The sequence below is a fragment of the Tachysurus vachellii genome, chromosome 12 (genome assembly GCF_030014155.1).
Source record: "Tachysurus vachellii isolate PV-2020 chromosome 12, HZAU_Pvac_v1, whole genome shotgun sequence".
Lineage (NCBI taxonomy): Eukaryota > Metazoa > Chordata > Actinopteri > Siluriformes > Bagridae > Tachysurus > Tachysurus vachellii.
In genome coordinates, this window is record NC_083471.1 from 384,232 (window position 1) to 396,731 (window position 12,500).

General features: G+C 38.6%; 1 protein-coding gene across 2 annotated transcripts in view; it reads right to left on the bottom strand.

Moving 5' to 3' along the window:
• Positions 1-12,500, bottom strand: part of rev3l (REV3 like, DNA directed polymerase zeta catalytic subunit) — a 50,631-nt gene that overhangs the window by 30,993 nt on the left and 7,138 nt on the right. The window contains exons 7-9 of one of the 2 annotated variants that reach the window (XM_060883503.1): positions 11,820-11,924; positions 11,637-11,721; positions 10,880-11,043 (exon numbers count right to left, since the gene is read on the bottom strand). In XM_060883503.1, coding sequence (XP_060739486.1) covers positions 10,880-11,043; positions 11,637-11,721; positions 11,820-11,924 — 354 coding nt within the window. Of the gene's footprint in view, positions 1-10,870; positions 11,044-11,636; positions 11,722-11,819; positions 11,925-12,500 lie in introns of both variants that reach the window. The other variant, XM_060883502.1, reaches the window with a different exon arrangement.

The following is a 12,500-nucleotide window of genomic DNA, read 5'->3' on the forward strand; positions in this document are numbered from 1 at the left end:
CTGAACACTCACTACTTTACACTGTTATACAAGCTGAACACTCACTACTTTACACTGTTATAGTACAAGCTGAACACTCACTACTTTACACTGTATACGTACAAGCTGAACACTCACTACTTTACACAGTTATACGGTACAAGCTGAACACTCACTACTTTACACTGTTATACTGTACAAGCTGAACACTCACTACTTTACACTGTTATACTGTAAGCTGAACACTCACTACTTTACACTGTTATACTGTACAAGCTGAACACTCACTACTTTACACTGTTATACTGTACAAGCTGAACACTCACTACTTTACACTGTTATACAAGCTGAACACTCACTACTTTACACTATTATACAAGCTGAAACACTCACTACTTTACACTGTTACTGTACAAGCTGAACACTCACTACTTTACACTGTTATACTGTACAAGCTGAACACTCACTACTTACACTGTTATACTGTACAAGCTGAACACTCACTACTTTACACTGTTATACAAGCTGAACTCAACTACTTTAACACTGTTATCGTACAAGCTGAACACTCACTACATTTACACTGTTATACTGTACAAGCTGAACACTCACTACTTTACAACTGTTATACAAGCTGAACACTCACTACTTTACACTGTTTATACAAGCTGAACACTCACTACTTTACACCGTTTATACAAGCTGAACACTCGCTACTTTACACTGTTATACTGTACAAGCTGAACACTCACTATTTACACTATTATACAAGCTGAACACTCACTACTTTACACTATTAATACAAGCAGAACACTCACTACTTTACACTGTTTATACAAGCTGAACACTCACTACTTTACACTGTTACTGTACAAGCTGAACACTCACTATTTACACTGTTATACAAGCTGAACACTCACTACTTTACACTGTTTACGTACAAGCTGAACACTCACTACTTTACACTGTTATACAAGCTGAACACTCACTACTTTACACTGTTATACTGTACAAGCTGAACACTCACTACTTTACACTGTTATACAAGCTGAACACTCACTACTTTACACTGTTATACTGTACAAGCTGAACACTCACTACTTTACACTGTTATACAAGCTGAACACTCACTACTTTACACTGTTATACAGTACAAGCACAACACTCACAACTTTACACTGTTATACAAGCTGAACACTCACTACTATACACTGTTATACTGTACAAGCTGAACACTCACTACTTTACACTGTTATACAAGCTGAACACTCACTACTTTACACTGTTATACTGTACAAGCTGAACACTCACTACTTTACACTGTTATACAAGCTGAACACTCACTACTTTACACTGTTTACTGTACAAGCTGAACACTCACTACTTTACACTGTTATACTGTACAAGCTGAACACTCACTACTATACACTGTTATACAAGCTGAACACTCACTACTTTACACTGTTATACTAAGCTGAACACTCACTACTTTACACTGTTATACAAGCTGAACACTCACTACTTTACACTGTTATACTGTACAAGCTGAACACTCACTACTTTACACTGTTATACAAGCTGAACACTCACTACTTTACACTGTTATACTGTACAAGCTGAACACTCACTACTTTACACTGTTATACAACTGAACACTCACTACTTTACACTGTTATACTGTACTAAGCTGAACACTCACTACTTTACACTGTTATACAACTGAACACTCACTACTTTACACTGTTATAAAGCTGAACAGTCGCTACTTTACCATGTTATTCTGTACAAGCTGAACACTCACTACTTTACACTGTTATACAAGCTGAACACTCACTACTTACAACGGTTAGACTGTACAAGCTGAACACTCACTACTTTACACTGTTATACAAGCTGAACACTCACTACTTTACACTGTTATACGACAGCTGAACACTCACTACTTTACACTTGTTAGTACAAGCTGAACACTTCACTACTTTACACTGCTTAAACTGTAACAAGCTGAACACTCTCTACTTTACACTGTTATACTGTACAAGCTGAACACTCACTACTTTACACTGTTATACAAGCTGAACACTCACTACTTTACACTGTTATACTGTACAAGCTGAACACTCACTACTTTACACTGTTATACAAGCTGAACACTCACTACTTTACACTGTTATTTACAAGCTGAACACTCACTACTTTACACTGTTATACTGTACAAGCTGAACACTCACTACTTTACACTGTTATACAAGCTGAACACTCACTACTTTACACTGTTATACAAGCTGAACACTCACTACTTTACACTGTTATACAAGCTGAACACTCACTACTTTACACTGTTATACTGTACAAAGCTGAACACTCACTACTTTACACTGTTATACTGTACAAGCTGAACACTCACTACTTTACACTGTTATACAAGCTGAACACTCACTACTTTACACTGTTATACAAGCTGAACACTCACTACTTTACACTGTTATACAAGCTGAACACTCACTACTTTACACTGTTATACTGTACAAGCTGAACACTCACTACTTTACACTGTTATACAAGCTGAACACTCACTACTTTACACTGTTACTGTACAAGCTGAACACTCACTACTTTACACTGTTATACAAGCTGAACACTCACTACTTTACACTGTTATACTGTACAAGCTGAACACTCACTACTTTACACTGTTATACAAGCTGAACACTCACTACTTTACACTGTTATACAAGCTGAACACTCGCTACTTTACACTGTTATACTGTACAAGCTGAACACTCACTACTTTACACTGTTATACAAGCTGAACACTCACTACTTTACACTTGTCTACTGTACAAGCTGAACACTCACTACTTTACACTGTTATACAAGCTGAACACTCACTACTTTACACTGTTATACTGTACAAGCTGAACACTCACTACTTTACACTGTTATACAAGCTGAACACTCACTACTTTACACTGTTATACTGTACAAGCTGAACACTCACTACTTTACACTGTTATACAAGCTGAACACTCACTACTTTACACTGTTATACTGTACAAGCTGAACACTCACTACTTTACACTGTTATACAAGCTGAACACTCACTACTTTACACTGTTTACTGTACAAGCTGAACACTCGACTACTTTACACTGTTATACAAGCTGAACACTCACTACTTTACACTGTTATACAAGCTGACACTCACTACTTTACACTGTTATACTATACAAGCTGAACACTCACTACTTTACACTTGTATACAAGCTGAACACTCACTACTTTACACTGTTATACTGTACAAGCTGAACACTCACTACTTTACACTGTTATATACAAGCTGAACACTCACTACTTTACACTGTTATACAAGCTGAACACTCACGTACTTTACACTGTTATACAAGCTGAACACTCAGCTACTTTACACTGTTATACGTACAAGCTGAACACTCACTACTTCTTTACACTGCGTTATACTATTTACAAGCTGAAACACTCACTACTTTACACTGTTATACAAGCTGAACACTCACTACTTTACACTGTTATACTGTACAAGCTGAACACTCACTACTTTACACTGTTATACAAGCTGAACACTCACTACTTTACACTGTTATACTGTACAAGCTGAACACTCACTACTTTACACTGTTATACAAGCTGAACACTCACTACTTTACACTGTTATAACTGTACAAGCTGAACACTCACTACTTTACACTGTTATACAAGCTGAACACTCACTACTTACACTTGTTATACTGTACAAGCTGACACTCACTACTTTACACTGTTATACAAGCTGAACACTCAGCTACTTTACACTGTTTACTGTACAAGCTGAACACTCACTACTTTACACTGTTATACAAGCTGAACACTCACTACTTTACACTGTTATACTGTACAAGCTGAACACTCTCTACTTTACACGTTATACAAGCTGAACACTCACGACTTTACACTGTTTACTGTACAAGCTGAACACTCACTACTTTACACTGTTATTACAAGCTGAACACTCACTACTTTACACTGTTATACTGTACAAGCTGAACACTCACTACTTTACACTGTTATACAAGCTGAACACTCACTACTTTACACTGTTATACTGTACAAGCTGAACACTCACTACTTTACACTGTTATACAAGCTGAACACTCACTACTTTACACTGTTATACTGTACAAGCTGAACACTCACTACTTTACACTGTTATACAAGCTGAACACTCACTACTTTACACTGTTATACAAGCTGAACACTCGCTACTTTACACTGTTATACTGTACAAGCTGAACACTCACTACTTTACACTGTTATACAAGCTGAACACTCACTACTTACACTGTTATACTGTACAAGCTGAACACTCACTACTTTACACTGTTATACAAGCTGAACACTCACTACTTTACACTGTTATACTGTACAAGCTGAACACTCACTACTTTACACTGTTATACAAGCTGAACACTCACTACTTTACACTGTTATACTGTACAAGCTGAACACTCACTACTTTACACTGTTATACAAGCTGAACACTCGCTACTTTACACTGTTATACTGTACAAGCTGAACACTCACTACTTTACACTGTTATACAAGCTGAACACTCACTACTTTACACTGTTATACTGTACAAGCTGAACACTCACTACTTTACACTGTTATACAAGCTGAACACTCACTACTTTACACTGTTATACTGTACAAGCTGAACACTCACTACTTTACACTGTTATACTGTACAAGCTGAACACTCACTACTTTACACTGTTATACAAGCTGAACACTCACTACTTTACACTGTTATACAAGCTGAACACTCACTACTTTACACTGTTATACAAGCTGAACACTCACTACTTTACACTGTTATACTGTACAAGCTGAACACTCACTACTTTACACTGTTATACTGTACAAGCTGAACACTCACTACTTTACACTGTTATACAAGCTGAACACTCACTACTTTACACTGTTATACAAGCTGAACACTCACTACTTTACACTGTTATACAAGCTGAACACTCGCTACTTTACACTGTTATACTGTACAAGCTGAACACTCACTACTTTACACTGTTATACAAGCTGAACACTCACTACTTTACACTGTTATACAAGCTGAACACTCGCTACTTTACACTGTTATACTGTACAAGCTGAACACTCACTACTTTACACTGTTATACAAGCTGAACACTCACTACTTTACACTGTTATACTGTACAAGCTGAACACTCACTACTTTACACTGTTATACAAGCTGAACACTCACTACTTTACACTGTTATACTGTACAAGCTGAACACTCACTACTTTACACTGTTATACAAGCTGAACACTCACTACTTTACACTGTTATACTGTACAAGCTGAACACTCACTACTTTACACTGTTATACAAGCTGAACACTCACTACTTTACACTGTTATACTGTACAAGCTGAACACTCACTACTTTACACTGTTATACAAGCTGAACACTCACTACTTTACACTGTTATACAAGCTGAACACTCGCTACTTTACACTGTTATACTGTACAAGCTGAACACTCACTACTTTACACTGTTATACAAGCTGAACACTCACTACTTTACACTGTTATACTGTACAAGCTGAACACTCACTACTTTACACTGTTATACAAGCTGAACACTCACTACTTTACACTGTTATACTGTACAAGCTGAACACTCACTACTTTACACTGTTATACAAGCTGAACACTCACTACTTTACACTGTTATACTGTACAAGCTGAACACTCACTACTTTACACTGTTATACAAGCTGAACACTCGCTACTTTACACTGTTATACTGTACAAGCTGAACACTCACTACTTTACACTGTTATACAAGCTGAACACTCACTACTTTACACTGTTATACTGTACAAGCTGAACACTCACTACTTTACACTGTTATACAAGCTGAACACTCACTACTTTACACTGTTATACAAGCTGAACACTCACTACTTTACACTGTTATACTGTACAAGCTGAACACTCACTACTTTACACTGTTATACAGTACAAGCTGAACACTCACTACTTTACACTGTTATACTGTACAAGCTGAACACTCACTACTTTACACTGTTATACTGTACAAGCTGAACACTCACTACTTTACACTGTTATACTGTACAAGCTGAACACTCACTACTTTACACTGTTATACTGTACAAGCTGAACACTCACTACTTTACACTGTTATACTGTACAAGCTGAACACTCACTACTTTACACTGTTATACAAGCTGAACACTCACTACTTTACACTGTTATACAATCTGAACACTCACTACTTTACACTGTTGTACAAGCTGAACACTCACTACTTTACACTGTTGTACAAGCTGAACACTCGCTACTTTACACTGTTGTACAAGCTGAACACTCGCTACTTTACACTGTTATACAAGCTGAACACTCGCTACTTTACACTGTTATACAAGCTGAACACTCGCTACTTTACACTGTTATACAAGCTGAACACTCGCTACTTTACACTGTTATACAAGCTGAACACTCACTACTTTACACTGTTATACTGTACAAGCTGAACACTCACTACTTTACACTGTTGTACAAGCTGAACACTCACTACTTTACACTGTTATACTGTACAAGCTGAACACTCGCTACTTTACACTGTTATACTGTACAAGCTGAACACTCACTACTTTACACTGTTATACTGTACAAGCTGAACACTCACTACTTTACACTGTTGTACAAGCTGAACACTCACTACTTTACACTGTTATACTGTACAAGCTGAACACTCACTACTTTACACTGTTGTACAAGCTGAACACTCACTACTTTACACTGTTATACAAGCTGAACACTCGCTACTTTACACTGTTATACTGTACAAGCTGAACACTCACTACTTTACACTGTTATACAAGCTGAACACTCACTACTTTACACTGTTATACAAGCTGAACACTCGCTACTTTACACTGTTATACAAGCTGAACACTCGCTACTTTACACTGTTATACTGTACAAGCTGAACACTCGCTACTTTACACTGTTATACTGTACAAGCTGAACACTCGCTACTTTACACTGTTATACTGTACAAGCTGAACACTCGCTACTTTACACTGTTATACTGTACAAGCTGAACACTCGCTACTTTACACTGTTATACAAGCTGAACACTCGCTACTTTACACTGTTATACAAGCTGAACACTCACTACTTTACACTGTTATACAAGCTGAACACTCACTACTTTACACTGTTATACTGTACAAGCTGAACACTCACTACTTTACACTGTTATACTGTACAAGCTGAACACTCACTACTTTACACTGTTATACTGTACAAGCTGAACACTCACTACTTTACACTGTTATACTGTACAAGCTGAACACTCACTACTTTACACTGTTGTACAAGCTGAACACTCACTACTTTACACTGTTATACTGTACAAGCTGAACACTCACTACTTTACACTGTTATACTGTACAGGCTGAACACTCACTACTTTACACTGTTGTACAAGCTGAACACTCGCTACTTTACACTGTTATACAAGCTGAACACTCGCTACTTTACATTGTTATACAAGCTGAACACTCGCTACTTTACATTGTTATACAAGCTGAACACTCGCTACTTTACACTGTTATACAAGCTGAACACTCGCTACTTTACACTGTTATACAAGCTGAACACTCGCTACTTTACACTGTTATACAAGCTGAACACTCACTACTTTACACTGTTATACTGTACAGGCTGAACACTCGCTACTTTACACTGTTATACAAGCTGAACACTCGCTACTTTACACTGTTATACAAGCTGAACACTCGCTACTTTACACTGTTATACAAGCTGAACACTCACTACTTTACACTGTTATACTGTACAAGCTGAACACTCACTACTTTACACTGTTGTACAAGCTGAACACTCACTACTTTACACTGTTATACTGTACAAGCTGAACACTCACTACTTTACACTGTTAAACTGTACAAGCTGAACACTCACTACTTTACACTGTTGTACAAGCTGAACACTCACTACTTTACACTGTTATACTGTACAAGCTGAACACTCACTACTTTACACTGTTATACTGTACAAGCTGAACACTCACTACTTTACACTGTTATACTGTACAAGCTGAACACTCACTACTTTACACTGTTATACAAGCTGAACACTCACTACTTTACACTGTTATACTGTACAAGCTGAACACTCACTACTTTACACTGTTATACTGTACAAGCTGAACACTCACTACTTTACACTATTATACAAGCTGAACACTCACTACTTTACACTATTATACAAGCTGAACACTCACTACTTTACACTGTTATACTGTACAAGCTGAACACTCACTACTTTACACTGTTATACTGTACAAGCTGAACACTCACTACTTTACACTGTTATACTGTACAAGCTGAACACTCACTACTTTACACTGTTATACAAGCTGAACACTCACTACTTTACACTGTTATACTGTACAATCTGAACACTTACTACTTTACACTGTTATACTGTACAAGCTGAACACTCACTACTTTACACTGTTATACAAGCTGAACACTTACTACTTTACACTGTTATACTGTACAATCTGAACACTCACTACTTTACACTGTTATACAAGCTGAACACTCACTACTTTACACTGTTATACAAGCTGAACACTCACTACTTTACACTGTTATACAATCTGAACACTCACTACTTTACACTGTTATACAAGCTGAACACTCACTACTTTACACTGTTATACAAGCTGAACACTCACTACTTTACACTGTTATACAAGCTGAACACCTACTACTTTACACTGTTATACTGTACAAGCTGAACACTCACTACTTTACACTGTTATACAAGCTGAACACTCACTACTTTACACTGTTATACTGTACAAGCTGAACACTTACTACTTTACACTGTTATACAAGCTGAACACTCACTACTTTACACTGTTATACAAGCTGAACACTCACTACTTTACACTGTTATACAAGCTGAACACTCACTACTTTACACTGTTATACAAGCTGAACACTCACTACTTTACACTGTTATACAAGCTGAACACTCACTACTTTACACTGTTATACAATCTGAACACTCACTACTTTACACTGTTATACAAGCTGAACACTCACTACTTTACACTGTTATACAAGCTGAACACCTACTACTTTACACTGTTATACTGTACAAGCTGAACACTCACTACTTTACACTGTTATACAAGCTGAACACTCACTACTTTACACTGTTATACTGTACAAGCTGAACACTTACTACTTTACACTGTTATACAAGCTGAACACTCACTACTTTACACTGTTATACAAGCTGAACACTCACTACTTTACACTGTTATACAATCTGAACACTCACTACTTTACACTGTTATACAAGCTGAACACTCACTACTTTACACTGTTATACAAGCTGAACACTCACTACTTTACACTGTTATACTGTACAAGCTGAACACTCACTACTTTACACTGTTATACAAGCTGAACACTTACTACTTTACACTGTTATACTGTACAAGCTGAACACTCACTACTTTACACTGTTATACAAGCTGAACACTTACTACTTTACACTGTTATACTGTACAATCTGAACACTTACTACTTTACACTGTTATACTGTACAATCTGAACACTTACTACTTTACACTGTTATACTGTACAATCTGAACACTCACTACTTTACACTGTTATACAAGCTGAACACTCACTACTTTACACTGTTATACAAGCTGAACACTCACTACTTTACACTGTTATACAAGCTGAACACTCACTACTTTACACTGTTATACAAGCTGAACACTCACTACTTTACACTGTAACACAGTCATTTCTTCAGTTCACATGTAAAGATATAATAGAATATTTACATAAACGTGAGGGGTGCACTTACTTCTGTCAGATAGTATAATGAATAAAATGTTATAGTTTTATGGAGGTTTATTCGTGCAGTTACCACTCGCAGGTTTGTGTTAATCGTTACAGGACTGTGGGTTATATCATGTCGTATTAATATGGCTACTCCACCAGATGTTTTGTATTATAGATCTTATTACTATTAATATCTTATAGTATATTATTGTATTTTGTATCTTGTGTCTTTTCAGTGTCAGCTGGTTATTTGTTGATACATGAGGCAGAAGTTCCACTAAATTACAGGATTCTTCATTCTCAGGCAGGTTAAACCATGATCTGCCCTCTATTAGAGATGGACTTGGGCTTTGGGAGCTTACGGCTTCCGTCATTTCCACATCGCTGTTCAATCTTCTGGGTTTTCTTCTCGAGTCGGTTTTACCATTTGAGTTTTGGTATTTTGTTGCATCTCTCTTGAGGATTGATTGTGCTCATTTGATGCATCATCTTCTTATTTGTATTTCACATGTCATTATTTGAGTGTGTTCCTTGGTTCTTCATTTTAATTGTGACAGAACTTTAAACAGTTGATCTAATTCAGCCGCACCACACACGTTCCTTAAATACCAGGTTCTTGTCCTCCCAGACAACTTACAGCAAAGTCGTCCCCCCATTTGTCTCCTCTTATGATCAGTAGGGAGGTGCTGGGGACCTATTCTACCACCAGTCCCCACGGGGGGAACTCTCTGAAACAGCTATGGGGCTGGGGGGGCAGTAACAGCCACAAAGCAGCTATGGGACCAGGGTGCCAACTGCTTGCCCACAAATCAGCCAGCAGGTAATACAACTGCCCAATAATCCAGATCCCTCTTAGCTCAGGCTTTCTCAGAAAGCTGTTGTCATTTATACCAGTGCTAGAAATCATTACTTCCTGATATATTACCTGCCTCACCTCTGGGCATATCTTTGTGCACCTCCACCTGGCTTGCAGGTGGTGGATCACCAGGACTTAAATCATCAGGATGAAGGGAGAGGACAGGGAAATCATCATCATCATCATCATCATCATCATCATCCTCTCCATCTTCTTCATCAGCTACAATGTCGCTTTGTGTCCTGGTGAGAAAAACAACCTGCTTTCAGATGTGAAGATTAGAGTAGGTGTGTCTCTGCTTCGGCCTCATCCTAAATCACAAAAGTGTTGGTAGGTGAGAACGAAGAGAACCTTTAGTGAGGAACATGATGAAGACTAATGAAGAATAACGGCAACTCACACACACGAAGTAATTACTGTAAAGAGAAGCTCAGGAGACATTGTGTTAATTATACTGTCAGTACCGTCCCTGTCTGCACCTCTAATACATCTCTCACTAGATCTCTGTAGATCTAGTGCTGTTTCTCTCTCTTACTGCATTTCTCCTTCTATCCTTCTCTCTCATCTGATTCCCTACCTGTATTTCTCTCTCTCTGTATTCTTCCTACAGATCTCTGTACTTGTACAGTGTGTGTCGGTGTGTGTGCTGGTGTGTGTGTGTGTGTCGGTGTGTGTGTGCTGGTGTGTGTGTGTCGGTGTGTGTGTGCTGGTGTGTGTGTGTCGGTGTGTGTGTGTGGGGGGGGGTGTCTCGGTGCGTGTCTGTCTGTGTCTGTCTGTGTCTGTCTGTGTCTGTCTGTGTCTGTCTGTGTCTGTCTGTCTGTCTCACAAAACTCACAAATCAAACTGGTTTTCTCTTAATTTCTCCTTTATCCTCTTCATGAAGAAGCGCTCACTCTCCACCGGCTCCATGCACGGACGATCTGAAACACACAGACACACCTCCATCATTCCATAGGGATTAGACAGGAACAGTGTGTGTGTGTGTGTGTGTGTGTGTGTGTGTGTGTGTGTTTCTCACCCTGAGACTGAGGAGTTTCTATCTGTGAGTTCTCGTTCCTCTCTCTCCGTCTTTGCTTCTCATCCTCCCAGATAGCCTGCAGGCCGGGATTCCTTCCGATCTGATCTGTACAGACACACAGTCACAGACACACACACAGACACACGGACAGAGACACACACACAGACACACGGACAGAGACACACACACACACACAGACACACACACAGACACACACACAGACACACACACAGACACACACACAGACACACACACAGACACACACACAGACACACAGACACACACACAGACACACACACACACAGACACACACACAGACACACACACAGACACACACACAGACACACACACAGACACACACACAGACACACACACACAGACACACACACACAGACACACACACACAGACACACACACAGACACACACACAGACAGACACACAGACAGACACACAGACAGACACACACACACACACACACACACACACACACACACAGACAGACACACACAGACAGACACACACACAGACACACACACACAGACACACACACACAGACACACACACACAGACACACACACACACAGACACACACACACAGACACACACACACACACACAGACACACACACACACAGACACACACACACAGACAGACACACACACAGACAGACACACACACAG